The sequence below is a fragment of the Ahaetulla prasina genome, chromosome 2 (assembly GCF_028640845.1).
Source record: "Ahaetulla prasina isolate Xishuangbanna chromosome 2, ASM2864084v1, whole genome shotgun sequence".
NCBI lineage: Eukaryota > Metazoa > Chordata > Lepidosauria > Squamata > Colubridae > Ahaetulla > Ahaetulla prasina.
The window spans coordinates 86,665,892-86,689,582 of NC_080540.1; the positions used below are offsets into that span (position 1 = coordinate 86,665,892).

The following is a 23,691-nucleotide window of genomic DNA, read 5'->3' on the forward strand; positions in this document are numbered from 1 at the left end:
GGAAGCAACTGTGTGCTCCTCAGTGATCAATATTCAGATGCCACATAGGAATACTATGTAAGAAATGGAAGGGAAGTTTAAAGCAGAGAAGCACCACAATACTTGAGGCTCCGCTGTGATCTCTGAAAAGGAGGTCATACAATGGTTTTCTACTCAATTATAATGGAAACTTCAGTTCAATATGTCTGGAAGATATCAGACAGAGGATCAGTGTATGATGATATTAGACACTGAGATAAACCAGAATGTTGGTGCTGCTATAGTTTCTATTTTTTGCAGCTCTTTTGATATGAACACACTAAAGCAAAATTCAGGCAAGCTATTCGTTGATTATTTTTGCATTTTAAATCCCTATTGCTAGATTCATGTAATGCTTAAATATTTCAAACGCAGATTTATATATAATGGTTTCTTTTCTTATTTTCCATGTAACCAGACAGAAAATCAATCAATAATTCATATATAACAGAGGACCAATTGGCAAAAATTGCAGAAGCCTACAATCACTTGTATATATTACATATGTAAATGAATGAATATGGCTGCAGAGCTTTAAGGCATTAAAATAGCATATAGGATATAGCATATAGATAATAATACATAAAACCAGAAACACAGCTCAGGCATTTAATAGCAGATTTTATTGTTGGAAGAAAGCACCATCTTATTTTTATATAAAAGTATGAAATACAACTCCCAAGCTACAAATGTAATGCTGAAACCACATTTTGGTGAACAGAGTTAAGTTTTCTAATACTTTCACAAAATACTACAGCTAAAGAACACAACCTCACCCCTAACATAAATTAGTTTACACACACACACAAAAGTGCACAGGCAGAACTGAACCCCAGTTAGTATTAGGTAATAATACCTTTGCGGCTGGGCTCTTGCCCTAATTATTCATTAAAATCTGTTGGTATTTGAGAAGTCTTGTGTTGTTTTTTTAATAAGGTTACATCAATTTTTTTAAACAAGTACATCACACCCACAATAGTTCTCCAAATATGTTCATAACACTACAAGAATATTTGGTAAAAATATATGCTTAAAATAAACTATCCACACTGCACAATATTTACCATGCATGATTTTTACATCTAATCCATCTAAATTAATTGCTCGTCTCTGTCCTGCCTTTGTTCCACAAAAGAAAATGACGCAAACCAAGATGTACACATAAAAATGATTTATAGAAAGACAGAGAGAAATATCCTTCTATATTTACAAATATACCCCTTTGCCAAGCTTAAGCCTGCATGATCTATTTTGTTTCAGAAACAGAAACAAATATTAAGAAAATTAAGCTAAATATTGTGAGGTAAATGTTTTCTTGAACAATCTGTTAAACAGATGGGCATTACTGCCAATGACTCCAATTCCCAGGTGCCATTACTACTACTGCTTGCCCCCCACTTGTGCTATAAACGTAACAGATTTCTTCAAAAACCATGTTTCTTCAATTTTTGCTAGAGTAAGAGGGATGTCATATCTATCATAAATTTAGACTTGCACTATTTTAACTTTCTAGATTATGTTTTGTCATTTTTTTTAAAGCTAAGAAGGAAACTATATGTTAGGGCTGTTCCCCCCGTGCGAAAAAAAAAAGCTTATATGAACTGGGTCAATTCAAATGGCGGGAAGAGAAAGGATAATCTTACTTCATTAGCAAATTTGACCTCACAGCATAAGGACAGATCTGCTTCACATTACTGAAGTGATGTAATACATTATATCATCTCCTACTATGAGATGTGATATAACGGATTGCATCACTTCAGTTATGTGAAGTAATTTTCCAGAAAGGTAAAAGCTTCATACAAAAGTATGTGAGGGGAACAACAGGCAATAACTGACCAAACTAAACCCTCAACAATTTAAATTTGAATTTACAAGGTATCTGTTTTTCTTTACAGTGAGATTTAACTGTACTATTTTATATCTATAGCCTGAAGCAATAGCACTTATATACCACTTCATAGTGCTTTACAGCCCTCTCAAAATGGATAACAGAGTCAACATATTGCCCCCAACAATCTGGTTCCTCACTTTATGGATCTTGAAAGGATGGAAGGCTGAGTCAATCTGGAGCAGGTCAGAATTGAACTCCTGGCAATCAACAGTATTGCATTCTAACCACTGTGCCACCATGGCTCTAGTAGGCAATTACACTACTGTTGAACATAAGGAATCAGCCAAATGTCTGTATTAAAAGTTGCTTATTGTACAATGGTGTTGCTTTTTGAAGTTTCCCCAGGTTTTTTTATTGGGACCAGGCCAAATGTTATTCCACAGATAACAATTCTCAGCCTACTTTTCTAACTGTGTATCTTTTTCACCCAAATTATCATTGGCTCATGTTAACAGTTTTCCCCAGGTGATTTTCATGGAACACTTATAACTGCTATCGAATGACATTGTCTCAATATTGGCCACTTAATATTAACAATTAAGAACTAAGAAGGCTGAAGTTATAAATGAGGTTACCGCAGACACTTCAAATACCGAAGTTGTCACTGTTTTTATCATAGTAACACTGAGAGAACCTGAAGATTTGTCAGTTCACCACTGCAATGAAATGAAATAATATTCCAAACGTTGATATTATGAGTAACACCGAGAAAACAAGCCTCATTTATTAAAATATTTGGCAATTGGCAGAATATTTAAGTGGTCCGTCCTTGACTGCAATGCAAAGGTTGCATTTGGGTTCCTATTTTTTAATGCAAATACTGAATAGGTACATACATACAATTGAATCTCTGGATATTTTCTAAGTTTTTCACATAGTTTTTTAGTTGTAACAATCACATAGTTTCCTTACAGCACTTAAAAAAAAAAGACCTGCCACATTATAATTTCTTGTACAATACACTTGTGAACTGTAATTAAAGAACTGAGCACATATAAGAATTTAAATTTTTTGGGTAGTCATGACAGAAACTGTTTACATCAATGTATTATTTTGCTGTATCTCATGAACAGATAACTCACCAGCCTTCATTTTAGTTTTCAGGAGCAAACAAACGTGTATTGTGCCTCTTTTAATCTTAGCTCACTGAAAAGTAGGGGGAAATGTAACCAAGTCCCCAGTTATTTTTCATGATATCATGCCATCGGTGCCCTATTTGCTGCCATCTTTCTCTCACAAAAATAATAATAATAAACTGTACTACACCAGCCAACAAAAGTTTGTTCACTCTATTATAACTGGAGTAATCAATAATTGATAGAAAAGATTCCTGCTGCAAAATACTTCTAAGATTAGTTATATTAACAAAAAAAGTATATTAAAATACCTTCATCTACGCTGATTTTACAGTCACCTAACAAAATTTAAAACAAAAAAACAAACAGGGATCATGCATCTGAGACTATGGTGGCATTTTCCCTTTTCTCTTTGAGAGCATTCTCTCAAATCAGGAGAAATGTCACACAAGTAGCTTTGCTATTCTATTTGGGTTCAGCCCTTGGACCATCCTCTGAAGGCAGGGAGGGGACACTATCGTGAGAAACACTATCAATGCTTTGTGCTTCTGACTGAAGGTGGATAGATACTTCCACAGCTATTTCTTTGCCGTGGTCATTCACTGAACCATCATCTGAATCTCCTGCTGGTGAATTACTGCGCTTTATTTCTGGGTTTAAGGGATAGAGTCCCTCTTGGGCACCAAGTGCTTGGGTCTGTTTCACTCCCTCTCCTACTTCATCAGGGTCATCAATATGCACTGCTTCAAATATTTCTTCCATAAAGGCCCTGCAGTTAAGGATTAGAGGTGGCAGAGGGATACTTCTGGCAAGTTCTTCAATGTAGCGAGCAAATTCCATGGTTTTAAACTGGGTGACTTTGGCCAACTCTAGAGTTTTGGCAGAGGTAATTATAGGAATGCGTTTGGCGATTTCAAAAGCCTTCTGTAGCTTCTCAGCCCCTTCAGTTCTGAAGAACTCATTGATGGCTTTCTCTGTTTTACGAAGATGGCTGCTCATCATGCACAGACGTGTAATATTTAAGATTAGGATGATGGTAAAAGCAACTAGGCAGACAATCATGTAATAAATGCCCATGTCTCCAGAGGTGGAGACCACTCTGAGGGTGACTGAATAATAAGAAGTGCCATTTTCATTTGTGACAATGCAAGTATATCGTCCCCGGTCAGCAAATATTACACCTGTGATATTGAGGATATTGTCAGAGATCACCAGTCTTCCATCTAAAGACACAAATAGAATTTTTTTTAAACATTGGAAGATCAAATTATGCTTTTATATTTCTCAGGTCAGCATGCACGAAAGATGGGGGACATTTCAGTTGTGGTCCCTTCTCCCAATAAATATATGCCCAGAATTTCTGTTTCATTATTTATAAATTGATTTTAAATATTCTTTTATTCTAATCTGCCTTTAATTCTGGTAGCTGTTCTGAATTTTAAAAACTGTTGTTCCTCATGGTCTAGAACAGGGCTGTCAAACTCTCGGCCGGCAGACCGGATGCGTCCCACACTGGCCATGCCCACTCCCATTTTAGCAAAGGGGAGGGAAGTCCCGATATGTCACATGACTTCACCATGATGTGAATTTGACACCCCTGCTCTAGAACAAGCATAAACCACATGAAGTTTAGCAGGAAAAAATATTTCGTACCAGATTGTCTACAATTACCTTTTATTTTGGATTAATGTTATCCATTTATTTTCCTTTTCATCCCTATGAAAATATCTAATTATGAATATTTTCACTGCAATTGTAGTTATATCCTATAGAGAATAACAGAAAGTAGATACTTGGATAAAATACTTTAATGCCTGCATGCAAATGGGGCTTTTTCAGCCAGTCTGCTTAATAGTAAAAACAGTGATCTTTAAATGATACATTAAATCATTGCAGCAACCTTGGTTTAAGCTTCCAATTTTCTTGAAAACTCTGTCTATACCAGCGATGTCAAACTCACAGCGTCATGGCGTCGTCACATAACATATTGGGACTTTTTCCCCCTTCGCTAAAATGGGGGTGGGGATGGGGGTTGCCAGCGTATGACACATCTGGCCTGTGGGCTGGGAGTTTGATAGCCCTGGTCTATACAATATAAATTCAATTTCTACAGATGGGATTCAAATAACTAGATTCAGGATCTGAATTGGGTTTTTTTAAACTTGTTCTTTCTTAGAGAAAGAATTCTGCTGCTGCAAATCCAATCTTCCTTGCAGCTGTTGTAAATTCAGATGAACAGTCCTTTAAAGAAGACTGCTTCAGAAAATGCTGTTGTTCAGACAGGCATTCAAAGATTTGCCTGCAGATTCTTTTCACCCTAAATGCCAAATGATTTTAATGTTAAAGCAACTTGACCAAACAACCTATTCATTGACCTTTAAATTATATCTCTCTATATAAATATATTATATATCTATATATAAAATTTTAACTATGCAAATAGTTGTCCATTATTGTAATTTAAGAGAGATTTGTAGTACATTGTAATATAGGTACCTTTAGGCACTGTGATTGCACATCTGTTATTTTTCTCTCTTCGTGCTTTTTACTGAATGTGACAAGAAAACCTCTATGAGCATTATATACTGAGTCAAGCTTATTGTAAGTTTAGACAAATATGTGTCTTACCTTTCCCACCTTGCTCCAGAAGATGCCCCTTTGAGTTGTACCAGAATATGGTGTCCTGCTGGCTAATGTTCAAATTACATTCAATGAAAGCATAGGTACCTTCTTTTGCTATGATATCCTGAGGAACTGGATATTTTGTCAAGGCTTGAAAGACAGGGAGAAGTGATATGTTGAGAGACAGGGGCCTTGATCCCACAGCAAACGTCAGGTTGGAAGTAACATTTTCTTGAGCAAAAACACTGAGGTTAAGAACCAGAATCAACAGGCAGCAGCTGAACTTCATGGAAGCTTAAAATTAAGGGCTTCTTTTGTTGAATTTAATTACTGAAGAAAGTTAGCACTGAAACAATACACATTATCTTGATCACCAGAGAAGATATTGAGTGATGCATCAACCATTGTCTTTGATGATACCTAAAAAGCAAATACATGAGAAACCCAACTAAAATACTAAAAAACATGAATGCTAGTTATTAAAAATACAAAACTGTATAGGTTTGTTATACTTAGGAAAAGGATATTACAGCTAGAATCACCGTAACCACAACTAGTCTACATATTAGTACCCCACCCACCAAAAAAAGAAATGCAAGAATCTTTTTCTTACACAAGTGGTGTAAGAAAGTGATTTGTGGTGGCAACATGACCGATTTTCATTCCTATATTATAGGACTGGATATAGAGTTTCTACCATCAATGGAACAATACCTTCTATCTGTGGGAGCTGGCATCAAAAAAGCAAATTCCACTAACTAAAGAATCTTCCCTCATTTCCCTAACTGAGCTTTCTTAGTAGCTTATTTGCCATGGATTCTTCCCTGATCAGCTCCATAGAACCGATTAGGTCACATTACATTTTAACACCTTCCTTCAACATTTTAGGGGGAAAATAACATAGTTCAAAAATATAATACAAATATAGTTTCTATTGGTATTTTATTATTTGCTAAATGAAAATGAAAGATACGTTAAAATAGCTGGTAACCAATCTCAGTCTAAAATAATTGTAATACTAAAAAAAACTCAAAGATTTATATGATGCTTGAGTTATTAATTTTAAGAAGTGTTAAGTATTTAATAAACATCTTCCCCAGTTTTATTATTTTCGTAAAACCTCATAGAATCTTATCAGAGGTGATAGTAAGTCCTTTATTTCTAATTGAGAAAACCAGCTTTCAAAAGCTCGAGGTAATTATATGCACCAATTGCATATGCTCCCTAAGATATGGACCCAGGTTTGCATAATACACAATAGTTTTGAATGCTACTGAAGTTTTCCATTATTCCTCAGACTTATTTTTGCTATCTAATCTTTCCTAATCCCGGGTACTACTATTTTCCATATCTGTTTACAAACTGAATCCCTCACTACTAAATTATTTGGTAAAACATTAATTATTAAACCATTGCATGTTAGTTAACAATGAATATAAAAGCCAACAATTAATTGAAAAACATACTTTTCAATTAATCTTTGGATTAAATGAAAAATATCTTTGAAAGCAACAAATATGACATGAAGCAACTAAGATCTGAGCTTGACATTTTACATCCAGTTCCCAAAGGTTTAAGAATTACTAGTTATAATTACTAAGATTAACTGCTCCACAACATCAGCTTTCATAACAACGAACACAATTATTCAGGCAATTCAACGTAATCGAACCACTCTGGAATCTAATTCAGCAAAGGTATCATTGGGTACCCATATTTCACCTTACTGAAACAATCCAGAGGCAGGCACAGACAATATTTAGGGGAAACAAAGGGTGTGTGTGTGAGAAGAGTGAGAGAGGATGCAGATGCTTCTGAAATCTCTGGTGTTAAATTTTTGGAATGCTTGTTGTCCAATTGTAGACTGATACTCTTATGGACCCTTTCTTTGGATCGTTCTGAGTTTGTTCATTTATTTATTTAGGGTGATTTTGAGTCACCTGGATACTGTTTGTGCCTGTCCCTGCAGTTTTCTTGGCACGTTTTTCTGAAGGGGTTTACCCTTGCCTTCTTCCTAGACATAGACAAATAGACATAGAATTTTTATTGGCCAAGTGTGATTGGACACACAAGGAATTTGTCTTGGTGCATATGCTCTCAGGCTGAGAGAAAGAATGAATAGCCCGAGATCACTCCGCTGGCCGCTATTTAAACTGGGACTAAAAGTGCTGGCCTACCAGGTTCTAGCCTGTTGCCTTAACCCAGGGGTCTGCAAACTTGGCTCTTTTAAAACTTGTGGACTTCAACTCCCAGAGTTCCTCAGCCAGCTTTGCTGGTCCACAAGTCTTAAAAGAGCCAAGTTTGCAGACCCCTGCCTTAACCACTACTACGAGTTCAGTTTACTACAATGATTATCATTACTCCATCGAGAGGCAAGGAGAGACTGCCTCGAGTTAAAACTGCCTGGAAAAATCTGTGGCTCATCTCGAGAGACCAGACTGAGGGAGACAGCCGCCCGCAGACTCCTTCTCCGACCCTCTTGAGTCAGGGCAGAGGTGGGGAACGATGGTCCTTTTATGACTTGTGGACTTCAACTCCCAGAATTCCTGAGCCAGCCATACTAGCTCAGGAATCCTGGGAGTTGAAGTCCACAAGTCATAAAAGGGCCATCGTTTCCCCCACCCCTGAGTTAGGGTACCTAACTCAATTACTGTATCTGCATTACTTATCCGATACACAGGCGGAGCAATAACAGCCTGGCCTATCCCTCCACGGGGCAATACTCCTGGCGGGCAGTGTTAAAACCAACAGAGCTCCGGGGTGCAAAGACTCCCATCACAACATGACGTCCCGACAGCGCCAACGTCCTCCTTCCCTCCCTCCCTCCCCCTCATAACGCGCTTGATCGCCGCAAGGAGCGTCGGAGGCGGATTCCCTTCTCGGGCCCTCTGTCCATCCTCGCCCACCGCGAACATAACCAGCCCTACCTGTCCAACTACCCAGCCGGTCGGTAACTTTTCTGCAAATTCGTCATATCCGGTAACGAGAAAAAAAAAAGGAGAAAAAAGAGCGAGGTCACCCGACTTCCGGCTCGGTGACGCTCTTTCCTCCTCTCCATGGTTGAGCTACGGTAATCTGGCGTGTTGGGGGCCATAGAGACGTGGCTGTTTCTGGTGTGATATTTCAGTGGAGAAAAAGGAAAAAAAGGCTGCAGAGTCCGGAGAGGACAATCCCTGCGCTTCGAGTTTGTTTCTGTAACAAGGTGTATTTTTCTTACTTGGAAATGCCATTTTTTATGCCTTTGCTGCTTTGCTCTGGTTAGGAACATTTATTCCCTTAAATTTCCATTAGTGATGATGCCAGTTAAAATCCACGCGAGTTGAGTGGAATAAATCTTCCTTTCGGGATGAGGGTCCTTCCTTCTGCTTGGATATATTGCGAAACCCCCCTTCCCTTCGCTACCAGGCTGGACTACAACTCCCAGTGGGCTTCTGGCTAGGGAGAATGGTAGTTGCAGTCTTCAGAGTTTGTTTCAGTGTTTCAACAGAAAGTTGATTTGCTGGAGTGTACATGCGTCAGAGAAAGAGTAATAAAAGACTTTTTGTATTTACTTGCTCTACCCACAGATTCTCAGAGGATCCTTTTGTTTTAGATCTTGATCTTTTAAATCCGACAGAAGTAGCTGAGTTTGGGCTGGTAATTACAGTTTGGTTGGAGTCCATCCTCTAAATTCAGGTAGGTATCTCTGTTCTTTCTCATACCAAAGGTTGCATCCTGGGAAAAAAAGTGACTTTTGTAGCTAAAACATGTCTTTACTGACTCCTACTTACACATTTTGCTTACTCTTTACTATTTCCTCCTCTTCCTCCCTCTTGATTGCCACATTTATCCCCTTCTCCACGTTGTTTTCTTCTTTTTCTGCCTTTCTTATATAAAGTTGTATGACTAAAGTTTTTGAACCTTATGCAACACTGATGTAATACTCTAAATATCAACAGTTGGCTGAAAGGTCACTTGGATAAGTGGGATACTTTATGAGTAAGCATGCATAATAACAGGACAGGGCTGGAAAATAAGATAGGCATCATATGCTATGCTGAAAGTTTGAAGGAAATACAAAGAAAAGTGAGGGATGATTGGTGGGGGCACTAAATTATTGTATTAACTCTGATTATAAAAAACAAAATTCTGGCATGATTTCATCTGTTAAGTATAAGGCACTAAACAGGTAATCCTCACTGTATCAAATAAGCAAAAGCAATTATTTCTTTGAAATTATGATTCATCTCTCATTTATATTTAAATATGTCTGCCTATGCTGCAGTTAGGTTGGGAAGAAGGAGCAAAAGCAGGAAAGAATATAGGAATCTGATATGTAAATTACCTTGAAACACCAGTTCATTTACTATCTCTCAAAACAGACCAAGGTTTTTCCACACTTTTTGATGCAGTAGAAGCACATTATTTTCTAGTTAGACCAGAATACTGTTTCATGCTTTTACTTTTGTATTTCTTGAAATGATAATGTATCCTAGCCTTGGCCTTCGATTTCTGTTGATCAAATGCTCATGCTTCTGACACTTTCCCACTCTTGTGTTAAAACAACTTGACATATCCCTTGGGATGATGTCATCATCCACATATTAAATGAAAGCTGTATAAGACTTGTCTCAAGAGTCATAGAGTAGCTATCTATTATGCAAGTTACTCATATTCTTCCATTTTCAGGTAGTCAACACAAAACAAAAAACAGCCTAATAAGTGCAGAATATGCACCAATAAAAGCTCATATTAATTTAAATACAGTGGAAAGCTAACAAGGGCACAAGATAGCTCTCTTAATGAAAGGATTTTCAAAGTCTGTGTGAAGTAAAAGACAAGAACATGCTTTGTTCCATGCAAATAATTGGTTGTATTATTTATTCTAAATAAATGTATTTAATTAAACATCAGGTCAGTAGCAGAATTTGTGTAGTCGATCTAAATAAGCAAAAGGAAGTGGTAAACATTGATACCTTGGTTCTTAATCCTATAAGGCAGGACATAATTAAATAATTAAAACACATAAAAATAAACACTAACCAATATAGTGAAAGAAATATGAAGCCATTGTTTCAGCAATATAACGATGCGTTTTTAGAATCAAATTTTGGTTTAATAGCTTTCTTGCCATTATGGGCTGAAACCTCTGGGCATTGAAAATATTCAGCTTGATATGGAATGACTTGACATGATCCAGTTATAAAATCTCCATGGTCAGAAATATTTGGAACTGCTGCTGTAGACTAAATTGGACAAAAACATTTCTATCCATAGTTGCACACATGTATGCGGGATCAAAACTAGGAAGAGTAACTGTATCTATTATGACTTAGTTATTCACAATACTATTTAGTTTTAGAAAAAAGTCTGTAGAGTTTAAGAGTTGCTGTCATATGGGAAGCTCTATGTTTCATTTGAGGTTATTTGTGTTATTAAAAACACAGCTGTAAAATACACAATCTGTTTTGTTATCTAATTGCTTTGCAATCAATTTCAAAGCCATTCGAATTATTAATTTATATGTATGCCAAATAAAGAACTTCTTATTATTCTCCTCTGCCTGCTGGCTTAAAGGAGAGGAAAGTAGTTAGCTATTTAAGAATAAAATGATGAATCTAGAGCAGAGATGGCTAACCTTTTATGTCACCGCATGCCAGCCTGCATGCCAGAAATGGCACGTGAAACCATCCCGCGTGGACCGTGTGGCCCCGATGGCCTTCGTGCTTGCGGGAGCGCTGATACCCAGAAGAATGGCGGTCCATTGTGCATGTGTGAGCCGGCACCCAAACTTCCAGTTTCGGACACAGGCAGCTGGCCATTGTGCATGCACGTGACATAAACCTGAATATTTGGGTGCCAGCTTGCGCATGCGCATCAGAACATCACTCTTCTGGGTGTCACCATTCCCGCACACGCGATGACTAGCTGACTGGCACCTGTGTGTGCACAGGAACATGGAAGAGGAGCCAGCGAAGCCGAGCGTTCCTTGCAGGATGTTTCTGCGCGCTGCTTCCGGCATGCGTTCCATAGGTTCGCCAACATGGATCTAGAGGTCTCCGTAAAATAGTTATATTTTCTCAAAGGAGTTGAAATAACTAATAATTATTCGAATATGCCTATTATTTTTGACCTTGCTTGAGTGATATCCCTATGCAAACCACTGACTCAGAGATGCTTACTTCTGAGTAAACATGCATAGGATTGTGTTATGTATGTGCTTGAATATTTATAATTGTCTTCAGAGTTACCTAATGTTTAGGTTATCTGGATAATCTAGCAAGTAATAAACTAGTTTCTATCGATCTCATTTTCCAGGTTAATTGTGCTACTTTCTTTGGGTTCTCCAAACTCAGATTTGATTTTTATCTATTTATTAGTATGTAAACTGTTTTGCTGTACTGATGTGCTTTATGTAACGAGTCAGATGGATTCAATTAAGTTAAAAATATAATTAAGCTAAAATAAATAATTATAATAATTACTTATAAAACAAGGATATGCTTTGGTCATGTCCCAAATGGAAAATGAATCGCTGAGAGAAGATGTGGGTGAACCTGATGAAAATGTGCAGAAGACAGTGGATGAAGATGTGACCAAGAATAATGGCGAGGAAGTCGAACCTACCTTCATGACCCAGAAAAGACCAGAAGCCAAAACCACTGAGCTCAGTGCAGCACAACAGTCACAGGTGCAAAATATACTAGTATTTATGCTAAAACTGTCAAAAATATTCAGTTTTATCTCAAAATAGTCACTCTTTCTATCTTCCAAAATGAAACATTTGGGGGGGTGGGCATGCTGGCTATAAAAGTCAGTTATTCTAATTCTGTAATTTAAACGGAATCTATCAATTTCAATCTGCAGTTGGATTGTATCTCCTTTTGAGTTCTTAAGAAAGATAAATATATCATATGCAATCAAGTTAATTGCAAGTTACTTTAGGATTTTAGGTCAGAATAATAATATAAATGAAATATGTATCCTTACTTTTTACGGCATTAATTCGAAAGCAATTTGTATCTGTTCTATTACTATAGGTCTGCTTGCATAGGTGACTATAACCGCTGAAACACAGAAATAAATATGCAGCTTGTCTATTAAGAGAATGTTTTCATATTGACGAAATTGATTCACAAGAGATGAAGAGTTGTATTAACACAATATAGTTAACAAACACAAATAGTTTTTCTCATAGTATTGATAAATGTGAGGATGTGTACAACTACATCTTTAATGATTTTAAACAATGCTTCATATTATATTACCATATTTTTCGGAGTATAAGTTTTTGGGGAGGAAAATAGGAAAAAAAATCTGCCTACCAGGTATTTATCTGGCTAGCGTCCTTAGTCTGGTCAGCTTCAGCGCATTAGTTTCCTGATTTTGAGCGCACACACATGCTTTTTAATCCCCTGCTTGGGGATAAAAAAACAGCTTTTAAAGCGCAGCTGAGAGAGAGCAGCAATGAGAAAAGCAGGCAAAGCACAAGATCACTTTACTCGCTAGCGCCTCATTAGGGCTGAAAAAAAGCTAAAGCACAGCTGAGAGTCTGAGAGAGCAGGCAAAGCGTGGAAGATTGCTAGCGCCTCATTAGGGCTGAAAAAAAGCTAAAGCACAGCTGAGAGTCTGAGAGAGCAGGCAAAGCGTGGAAGATTGCTAGCGCCTCATTAGGGCTGAAAAAAAGCTAAAGCACAGCTGAGAGTCTGAGAGAGCAGGCAAAGCGTGGAAGATTGCTAGCGCCTCATTAGGGCTGAAAAAAAGCTTTGAAAAAGCTACGTTCGGAGTATAAGACACACCCAAATTTTCAGCCTCTTAGGTGGGGGCAAGTGCATCTTATACTCTGAAAAATACGGTAATAAGAATCCCCTTTTATGTGGATTGTAACATTATTTTTTATTTGAATGTCTATTAGCTCTTTCCCCATTAAGCATCTAGGTTTGCTAAAAGAAAGAAAATGTTCTGTAAAATAGTGATGTAAAAAATGTATTATTTATTTTTTCCATATATTTCCTTTGCTAGAAATCAGTTTTAATAGTTTGGTTATTTAAAAAGGAATAAATAACTGCTTACCTTGTTCTCTTCTACTAAGGTCTCAGGTCCCATTGAGAAGACCCAAACAGGATGGGGATATTGGGGAAACTGGGGGAAATCATTGCTTTCAAGTGCTTCTGCTACAATGGCCACTGTTGGTAAGGATAGCTAAAACATAGCAGACTCATCGGACCTACTTTACAAATCCAATGAACTTTTTTTTCTAGTTCTTTTTTCTTTTAGAGGTTAATGGGGGCAACCACAAAAATACCTTATAAAAAGTAAAGAAAAATACAGAGCACGATCAAATTTTTTTAAAAAATATGTATTTATAGAACAGTAAATGAATCTTGGTGTTTCGGTTATGCATCACTCAACCAATTCAAACCTACATAGCTTTTACAAGCTCTTAAAGGTTTATATGTTATCTCTAAGTGAAAATATAGAGAAAGCAGAGGTGAGTTTTAGCAGGTTCTGAAGAACCGGTAGCGGAAATTTTGAGTAGTTTGGAGAACCGGTAGTAAAAATTCTTTTTTTTTTTTTTAAAGTTTTATTTCCATTTTCCAACAACCTATTCAATATACAGTCTCTTATTCAACATTAGTCATTACATTTTCATTTGTTACTTATTCGGACCTGCCCAGCTACCACTTCCTTCTTAACAAACCTTTCTTCCTCCCTTCTCTACTTTCTTCTACTTTCTTCATCCTTCCTCTCCTTCACTTTTCTACGTCCTCTCCTCTTTCCCTACTCTTCTCTTCCACCCTTTCTAACCCTCTCTTCCTACCTACTTTCTTCATCCTTCCTCTCCTTTCCCCTTTTCTACCTCTCTCTTCCTACCTACTTTCTTCCTTCACTCCTCCTCTCCTCTTCATTCCCTTCTGAAATGGCAGCTGAGCAGCCCGCTTTCATTTCAAATTATTTCTATTTCTTAATTACATATCTTCAATCATTCCTTTACATTGATCCTTCATCTCCCCTCTCCCCTTCCCCCTCCCCTCCCACCCCCGAGACTTCCCAGAACAGAGTACAGGGTATAAAATTAACAATCATAAATTAAAATACAACATAAGTCAAATCCATAGTCACTCCTCTCTCTAAGACCTTAACTCCCTTCCAAAACAGAAAAGTACATTCTTCTTCCAGTCCATTATATATCAGTCCATTCCACTCCTAAAATCTTCAGAATCTTCCAATTAAGTTAATATTTCCAGTTCATCAATAAAATATCTTCATCAATTAAGACCAAATATATCTCCAATCTTCATCGATCATGACCAAAACGATATTCCATCTTCCAGTATTCATCAGAAATTCTTCTATAATATACCTTTCTTCCTTAAACAGTATCCCAAATATAATTCATATTTCCAGCTTAAATTCTTAAATTTTTATCCAATCTCCAAAAGTAAACAATATTCTATCTTCTCATATCTTTAATATCACTTACATAAATCAAATAACATTGCTAATATTAATATTTCATACATCTGTCAGATAACATTATTAAAATTATAACTTATAACCAAAATATATCAATTATAACAAATTCTATTTAACCAGATACCAACATTACATCCATAAATTTTTCTATCCTCCAAGGGTTAAACAATATTCCATCTTCCCATTCCTTTATACCTCACATATATCAAATAGTGATATACCTAAAATATGTCAGTTATAAAAATTAAACCCTATATATATATATTAAAAAAAAAAGGATACCATCAAAATCACATCTTAAGCATTCTCCTTCCCCTTGTCTTCTATCTTACACATTTCCTTACACATTTTCAATCTCCAAAAATATCACTTACATAAATCAAATAACATTGCAAATATTAATATTTCTTCAATTTACCTTACATCTATCAAATAACATTATTAAGATTATAACTTATATCCAAAATATTTCAATTATAACAATTAAAATCTATTTAACCAAATACCAACATTACATCCATAAATTTTTCTATCCTCCAAAAGTTAAACAATATTCCATCTTCCATTCCTTTTTACCTCACATATATCAAATAATGATATACCCAAAATAAGTCAGTTGTAAAAATTAAACCCTATATATATATGTTAAAAAAAAAATACCATCAAAATCACATCTTAAGCATTCTCCTTCCCCTTGTCTTCTATCTTACACATTTCCTTACACATTTTCAATCTCCAAAATATCACTTACATAAATCAAATAACATTGCAAATATTAATATTTCTTCAGTTTACCTTACATCTATCAAATAACATTATTAAGATTATAACTTATATCCAAAATATATCAATTATAACAATTAAATTCTATTTAACCAGATACCAACATTACATCCACAAATTTTTCTATCCTCCAAGGGTTAAACAATATTCCATCTTTCCATTCCTTTATACCTCACATATATTAAATAATGATATACCCAAAATAAGTCAGTTGTAAAAATTAAACCCTATATATATATGTTAAAAAAAAGAAAATACCATCAAAATCACATCTTAAGCATTCTCCTTCCCCTTGTCTTCTATCTTACACATTTCCTTACACATTTTCTTACACCTTTTCCACCATCTGCTCATCAATCAACTTAACATCTAGCAATAAAGACTTTCCAATCTTTAATATATTGGTGTAAAAATCTCTTGTTTAAAAACTTATTAAGAAAAGATAAGTCTCCAAAAGTTCCTATTAAAAAAAAAAGAAAAAGTAATAATAATAATAAAAAAAAATTCCATATTTGAAATGAAGAAGTTTGCAAGATTTTAATAATTAGCTCTGTTTGCTTAAGAATCATTCCTAAACTGTAAAATCTACCAAAAAGAGAGAGAGAAAAAAAATTCCAATAAACTTTTCTTCTTAAACATTGTAATAAAGAAAAAGGTAAAAGGAGAAAAAAATCATTAACAATTCTTGTTCATTCCATTTTAAAAAATAGCTTGTTATGCTCTTCTTTATAATTTCGCTTTCCTTTGTATATTGCAAACGCCATTTTAGATCCACTCGTTGAAAGTTAGTTCAAAGGAAAGCTATTTAAGAACTGAAGTTCCTTCGCGGACGTTCCTTTGGGATCGTCTGCCCTGGGTTTCGTCAAACCGTCCCTGACAGCGTAAATGGGCTGTCAAACGGTTTGGAATTCTCTCCCCCGGTTGAAGGGGGAGGGAAGAGGGGTCAGGTTTGGGTAGAGCTCCCCGGGATCCCCTGGAATTTAACCAGGGGATCGAAGGGTGAGAGCTCCCCTTTAGCCTGACGAAACTCCGTGCCCAGGGTGCTTCTGTTTATACAGAACGAGAAGCCGCGACCATCTCTGTGTCAAGATTTATTCCTAAAAGAGAATTCAACACAGACAGAACAGAGCAGGAGGACTAGCAAGAATTTGCAAGTAATAAATCTTAACTTCAGTTCTTAAATAGCTTTCCTTTGAATTAACTTTCAACTTGAGTGGATCTAAAATGGCGTTTGCAATATACAAAGGAAAGCGAAACTATAAAGAAGAGCATAACAAGCTATTTTTTTTAAAATGGAATGAACAAGAACTGTTAATGATTTTTTTCTCCTTTTACCTTTTTCTTTATCATAATGTTTAAGAAGAAAAGTTTATTGATTTTTTTTAGATTTTACAGTTTATGAATGGCTCTTAAGCAAACAGAACTAACTATTAAAATCTTGCAAATTTCCTCATTTCAAATACGGTAGTAAAAATTCTGACTGGCCCCGCCCACATCTATTCTCTGCCTCCCAATTCCCAGCTGATAGGGAGGAAATGGGGATTTTGCAGTATCCTCCTGGAGTGGGGTGGGAATGGAGATTTACAGTATCCTTCCCCTGCCACACCCACCAAGCCATGCCACACCCACCAAGCCACACCCACAGAACCGGTAGTAAAAAAATATGAAACCCACCACTGAGAGGAACCGTATAAAATTGAGATTAAGCTAGTGGCTAGACGGAGCAAAAAAATAAAATGCATCCTATTGACTTCTATTTTGCTTGCTTGGACAATACAGGCAAATCTAAGAGGACCCCAGCCTTCCTGTCATTGATAGATACATCAATAAATGCATTGTCACATATTGTCACACAGCCATAGGAAATTTTTCTCATGCCCTTCCCTTTGCAGTATTGGATGGCAAACATAAAATAGTACAAGTGTGGTTCAGGAGAGCTGAAATAGCAATAGCACTTAGACTTGTATACCGCTTCATAGTGCTTTACAGTCTTCTCTTAAGCGATTTACAGAGTCAGCATATTGAGCCTACCAATATAGCTCCTCATTTTACTGACCTTAGAAGGAGGGAAGGTTGAGTCAACCTTGAACCAGTCAGGATTGAACTGTTGGCAGTGGGCAGAATTAGCCCGCAATACTGCATTCTAATCATTGCAGCACCATGGCTCTGGAAACCCCAGGTTCTTCTGTGTTACTCCTTTTGTAGAGCCATTTAAACCCGATATTATTCTTCCTCTGATTAGTGATCCTGATTGTTCTGTCCTGGCTTATGCCCAGCTGAGCTGCCATTTATTGCAGCACATATGGCTAAGTTTGGATAGCAGCATGGAAGATCTGGACCTTGATAGGTTAAGCTCCTGCTCCAAAGAAGTATTTTATCTCCTTTTAGATATTACCAAATCGTATACAACTTTAGATATTATCACACTCTAGGTAAATTTTAGAAATTGTATTTTTTGTAATTTTACATGTTACATTTTATGTAATTTTAGTGACTATCTCATTTACAGCTCAGACATTGATTGTTTCTTTTGGGTCTTACTGTGGATCCTAGTCTGGATGTTTTAATTTCACGATGCGCTTATATTTTAATTTTGTCTCAAATTGTATTTACTAATGTAGTTTTTTAAGATAGAGTTGCTGGTGCTAATAGATTCCTTATAGACATATTCCTGGTCTAAGACTGTTAATAAAATCATCTCTGCCAAAAAAAATATATCTCTCTTTGCATCCTATTGATTTTTATTTTGCTTGCTTGGGCAATTCATCTTTTTTTCCCCCCTCAGGGTTAACATTATCTCTTCTTTCTCTAGGTCATGGAATCTCAAATGCCATTGAAAAAGCAGAAACATCCCTAGGGATCCCCAACCCTACTGACTTATCATCTGATGCCAGAGATGCAATAAAAGGTCAGATCTTATCGTAGCACATAAAATATTTTATATATAATGACCTTTGTTACCTTTGAAGGGATCTGTACTCTATGGCAGATAAGCTGAGCGTCAGGCTGTCATATTACTGCCAAATAACAAGACTTAGAAATATTGCTGTTGCTGGTATCTTAGAAATGTGTATATCCCGAAGGAAGGAAAAGCACCTGCAACCTTTGTATTGCTGAACTTTGTTCAGGTTATTAAATTTATGCCTGCATTTGGATAAAACTTTGATTTTGTGCAGCGTGAAGATGGCAGAGTTTCCGTTTTTGATACCAATCTAGATAGAAATGGATGTTTATAACTGACAGCAGGAACTACTGGTTAGGTTCAGAGAATTGCTCTCTTTAGTTTTATATGCCTACAGAGGGTTTAGGATACTTTGAAATATTCAAGGGCAGTTTTAACCCTTAAATGAATGCTTTTGTTTCAGAAAGCCACAATTCTGAAGAAGTAAGTGATGACAAGAAAGAGACTGAAAATCCCTCACCTCTCAGTGGTGCTTTTGGAATGTTTTCTACAATTTCTTCTGCTGTTCAGACCACAGTGAGTGAGATTGAGAGGGTTATGTTAACATACCCTATTTTTCCGTGTATACGATGATACTTTTTCTTAAAAATATTTACCTAAAAAAAGAGAGGCGTCTTCTAAATGGGGGGGGGGCACCGAGAGGAGAATCGTGGTTGCGAGGCTGCCGATACCTTATCTCTGCAAACTAGCCTCATGAGCGAAACTTCCGATTGCAGAGACAAGCTAACAGGCTTCCTCCAATCATGAGCCTTATGTAACTGACGTCAGCTGATGCTGTGGAGAGCATGTAGCCAGTGCCCAGATGCAACAGGGAGCGGTAATGTCGGAGTGTTCTGAGCCCATAAAAATGTCAGAAAAAATAAAATAAAATAAAAAACAGTACTGGTGAGCAAATGTCTTACTTTGCAAAATAAATGTCTTCTGTTTAGTGTTTACAATATTGATTTCTGAATTTTTGGTAAGAAAAGGTGGGGGGGCATCCTATACATGGGGCCGTCTTATAAGTGGAAAAATACAGTATGTATTTTTGATCTTGCTGGGTCCTCAGTTTATGCTGTTAGCCCTTTAAAAAAGTCCAGATTAGGAAATAGATGTCACCAAAGACTAGAACTATACATATTTGAGATTGGCTATAAGAGTAGAACCTTGCTAGTCTGCCTGTGTTTTTCCTTCTTTCCCTCTTACATTCCAGAGAGTTGGGGGTTTTGAGTCTCTTTGTAACCTTATCTGTCCTGGCTACATTTAGCAGATATTCCTTCTACATCTGGTGCTTCCTGGACAGTCTTGGATTCTTTCTCCAACCTTCTCCCTGGCTCTGTGAAGGTTCATTACATTGTCAGTCAGGGATGCAGTTCTTTTCTTACTTTTATCTTTAATAATTGCTTTGTTTATTGCCAGTAAATTATTTGTGACCTGTTTAGGGATCTAGAATTGCAAGCTTTTTCCTATCATGAAGAATTAGACTAATCTTGGCCATTTGAACTTTAGCAAATTCTTCAGTTGATGAAGATGTAATGTATTTACAAAGCACTGGTGTTTGAATGTTGTTATAATTTCATGTTATTTTGTAACTTGGTTTTCTGAACAGAAGTTCTCATGAAGCAAAATGTATCTTAATTTAAAATGCCAAGATATACTGAAGATGTAATAATCATAAATCATTGAAATATGGGATGGGATAAAATACTTATTAAAAGTAGCCCACTTATTTATTGTATCTTTACCTCCCCTTCTCAATGAGTCTGAGTAGCATACAAATTGAAAATCAAAGAAATAATGCAAGATAAGACAACAGCAGAAAAAAACAGGAGAATCTTTCACAAACGCAGTCGACAAATCACCGTAGGCCAAATCTGAGAAATAAGATAGATCCGTGATGGCGAACCTATGGCACGTGTGCCACAGGTGGAACACAGAGCCATATCGGTGGGCATGCAAGCTCAGCTCCAGCATGTGCGTGTGCGCCGGCCAGCTGATTTTCGGACCTTCTGGGCCCACTGGAAGTCAGAAAACATCCTGTTTCCGGCCTCCAGGGGTATGTGGGGAAGGCCTGTTTTCACTCTCCCCAGGCTCCAGAGCATTTCTAGGAGCCTGGGGAGGGTGAAAACGGCCTTCCCCACCCCACCCGGAGGCCATCTGGAGGCAGGAAATGGCCGATTTCTGGTGGGACTGGAAGGGCCGTTTTTTCACTCTCCCCAGGCTCCTAGAAAGGCTCTGGAGCCTTTGGAGAATGAAAAACGGATCTACTGGGCCCACCATGCCATCGTGTGCGAAAAGCAGGGGGTGCAGGGGGGTGTCACACACATGTGTGTGTGGGGCGCCAGGGCACATAAAATTATGGATGTGGGCATGCCTATGCGTGATCCCCCCACTCCCTCCGCTTTTGGCATGCGATGGCAAAAAGGTTAGCCATCACTAAGATAGATCCTCTGAGATTCATTTTAAAAGAAAATGGGGATGGTTCCATTTGAATCTCTGGGGGAATGCAACTCTCTGGATAAATACTGTAGTAAATCTTATCTAGTGGGTAGCAATAGCAATAGCACTTAGACCTATATACTTCTTCACAGTGCTTTACATCCCTCTGTAAGCTGTTTCCGGAGTCAGCATACTGCCCTCAACAATCTGGGTCCTCATTTTACTGACCTCGGAAGGATGGAAGGCTGAGTCAACCTTGAGCTGGTTGGAATCGAACTGTTGGCAGTCAGCAGAGTCAGCCTGCAATATTGCATTCTACCCATGTGCCCCACCACGGCTCTTATCCACGGATCCTATCAGACTGCATTTTTTAATGGATGGCATCTGGAGAAAGCAACTGGTTGATATTACAGGATGAGAAGAAACAATGAGAGATGGCCCTTCAAATTACAAGGCCCTATGCTGTGTAGAAGAACACTTGTGTTCTGTAGCAGCTGAACTTTTATGGTAGTCTTCAAGCCCCATGTAGAATGCATTGCAATAATCCACACAGTGAGGAAACGCAAGATGTTGGTCTGTGCTAGACTGAACTGAGGCAGAGTAAAATTGAGTGTTTGGTATACACTCATAGCTGAGCCTTTTTTTATGCAGCCAATTCAAGAGTTATAAATGCATACTCTGGAAATTCTTGCTTTCTGTCAACACATTTTCACTACTATTTGTGTCCCACTTTGCTACCTTATTTTCCAAAGAAAATGATATTCAATCAATCCTGTATTTTGAACATTTGGCTTCCAGAAGTTTAAATGTGCACTTACAATATATCTCTATCGTAAAATTGTTTCTTTCTTTCAAAGCTATATCTTAAAAAGTGCAAATCTCTTGGTTTTTTCTTTTTCTTTTTTAGGGAAAAACAGTTATAAGTGGAAGTCTGGATGCATTAGAATACATTGGTAAAAAGACTATGGATGTTATAGCTGAAGGTGACCCTGGATTTAAGAAAACAAAAGGCTTGATGAACAGAAATTCCACACTATCTCAGGTATGAATTTCCCACACGAAACAAGCAATTAATTTCTGATCCTCTCATTAACAAATTATCAGTCAACAGAATAGTTCACGGCCCAGCACCAAATTTATAGCCCGCAACCTTTTCTCTCTCCATACTTTCTTTTAATGCTGCTGTTGTCACACTTCAGCTTCTTTATTTGTAGGTCTTGCGAGAGGCCAAGGAAAGAGAACAACAGAGGACAGCTGCTGAGGTTTCCATGACTACAGAGAAGAAAGCACATTATGGATTGCTTTTTGATGAGTTTCAGGGGCTTTCTCATTTGGAAGCCTTAGAGATGCTTTCCAGAGAGAGTGAATCAAAGGTAAATGACCTTAAGCTATATATATATATATATATATATATATGTAGGTCTTGGCATTTTCGGGTCTTTTCCTGTGTAAGGTTTCCCGTGTAAGGTTTCCTGTGTAAGGTTTCCCGTGTAAGGTTGAAAAGACCCGAAAATGCCAAGACCTACATACCTATACCCGTGAAAACCTACGTAAATATATATATATATTTACAATTGAGGAAGAATAAGAATAGGGATCTATATAAACTCTGGGAGATGAATCCATTTACAGATTCCTTGCAGCACCAGTAAATAAAAGCCAATCAAAGCAGGAGAAAATATTTCCTGTGGTAACCAATTCCTTCTCTCTGCCTTAGGTGGGTCAGTGTGTTTTTAAATAAGAGGCCTAAAAAGGGTTTTTATTTTCAGGGGTGGTTATCTAAAATGGAATGGTCCAAAGAAAATCAATTCCATTATATGATATGGAAGCACAAGTATATGGAAACTCTTTTTGCCTTTTGCTCCCATTTTCCAAAAAGCATTTTTTTTTGTTACTCAGTCTGGTTTTTTTTTTAAATACTCCTGCTGTATTTTTCATATCAGGTATGAAACTACCGGATCCACAGTTCTCATTGTATCTTTCAAACAGGTGAAATCTGTTATAAGTACACTTTCTGGTGAGGAGTTTGCTACTTTAAAGGAAGAGCTGGAAAAGCTGAAAGAAGCGTTTTCATTAGCTGAATTTGATGATGATGAAGATGATGATGAAGAAAAAAGAGGTAATTTGGCAGAGCCAACACTTGAATTCTGGCCGTGCAATAGTATATAAATACCTCTTGATGTGGGTGAGGTAGCTTTCTAACATTCTGCAGTAGTCATTAATGCTTATAGTTTAGAGGGTCTTGCTTTTCATTAATCAAGTGAAATAAATGAGAGGCATTAAAAGCTTCTACATATGGGTAAGCCATTATGACCACAATGGAGTCCCAAATTTCTGTTGCTAAGCAAGACAGTTTTGCCCCATTTTATGATTTTTCTTGCCACAGCTATGAAGTGAATCACAGCAGTTGTTTGTAAGACGATGATTAAGTGAATCTGGCTTTCCACATTGACTTTGCTTGC

The 23,691-nt window shown here is 37.1% G+C and overlaps 2 protein-coding genes across 5 annotated transcripts in view; one reads left to right on the top strand and one right to left on the bottom strand.

Moving 5' to 3' along the window:
• Positions 1-622: 622 nt before the first annotated feature.
• Positions 623-8,662, bottom strand: MFAP3 (microfibril associated protein 3). 3 transcript variants are annotated; one of them, XM_058166033.1, is made up of 3 exons: positions 8,538-8,662; positions 5,716-6,030; positions 623-4,211 (listed from the first exon to the last, which is right to left on the bottom strand). In XM_058166033.1, the coding sequence occupies exons 2-3, from the start codon at positions 5,897-5,899 to the stop codon at positions 3,454-3,456; spliced, it is 942 nt and encodes a 313-aa protein (XP_058022016.1). In that variant the 5' UTR covers positions 5,900-6,030; positions 8,538-8,662; the 3' UTR covers positions 623-3,453. The 3 variants fall into 3 exon arrangements, with proteins under 3 accessions (XP_058022016.1, XP_058022015.1, XP_058022017.1); XM_058166032.1 differs by having other exon boundaries at positions 5,617-6,030; positions 8,538-8,661; XM_058166034.1 differs by lacking the exon at positions 8,538-8,662 and adding an exon at positions 5,485-5,536 and having other exon boundaries at positions 5,617-5,756.
• A 1-nt stretch (position 8,663) lies between these two features.
• Positions 8,664-23,691, top strand: part of FAM114A2 (family with sequence similarity 114 member A2) — a 49,102-nt gene continuing 34,074 nt past the window's right edge. For both annotated transcript variants that reach the window (XM_058166030.1, XM_058166031.1), the window contains exons 1-9: positions 8,664-8,812; positions 9,177-9,285; positions 12,087-12,280; positions 13,682-13,781; positions 18,662-18,757; positions 19,215-19,327; positions 22,137-22,271; positions 22,444-22,602; positions 23,219-23,348. In XM_058166030.1, coding sequence (XP_058022013.1) covers positions 12,101-12,280; positions 13,682-13,781; positions 18,662-18,757; positions 19,215-19,327; positions 22,137-22,271; positions 22,444-22,602; positions 23,219-23,348 — 913 coding nt within the window. In that variant the 5' untranslated portion in view covers positions 8,664-8,812; positions 9,177-9,285; positions 12,087-12,100. The remainder of the gene's footprint in view (positions 8,813-9,176; positions 9,286-12,086; positions 12,281-13,681; positions 13,782-18,661; positions 18,758-19,214; positions 19,328-22,136; positions 22,272-22,443; positions 22,603-23,218; positions 23,349-23,691) is intronic.

Coding starts and splice junctions, on each gene's coding strand:
- MFAP3 (XM_058166032.1), bottom strand. CDS start 5,899: ATGAAGTTCAGCTGCTGCCTGTTGATTCTGGTTCTTAACCTCAGTGTT. Junction 4,212..5,616: donor TCTGGAGCAAGGTGGGAAAG/GTAAGACACATA, acceptor TTGTGTCTTTAG/ATGGAAGACTGGTGATCTCT.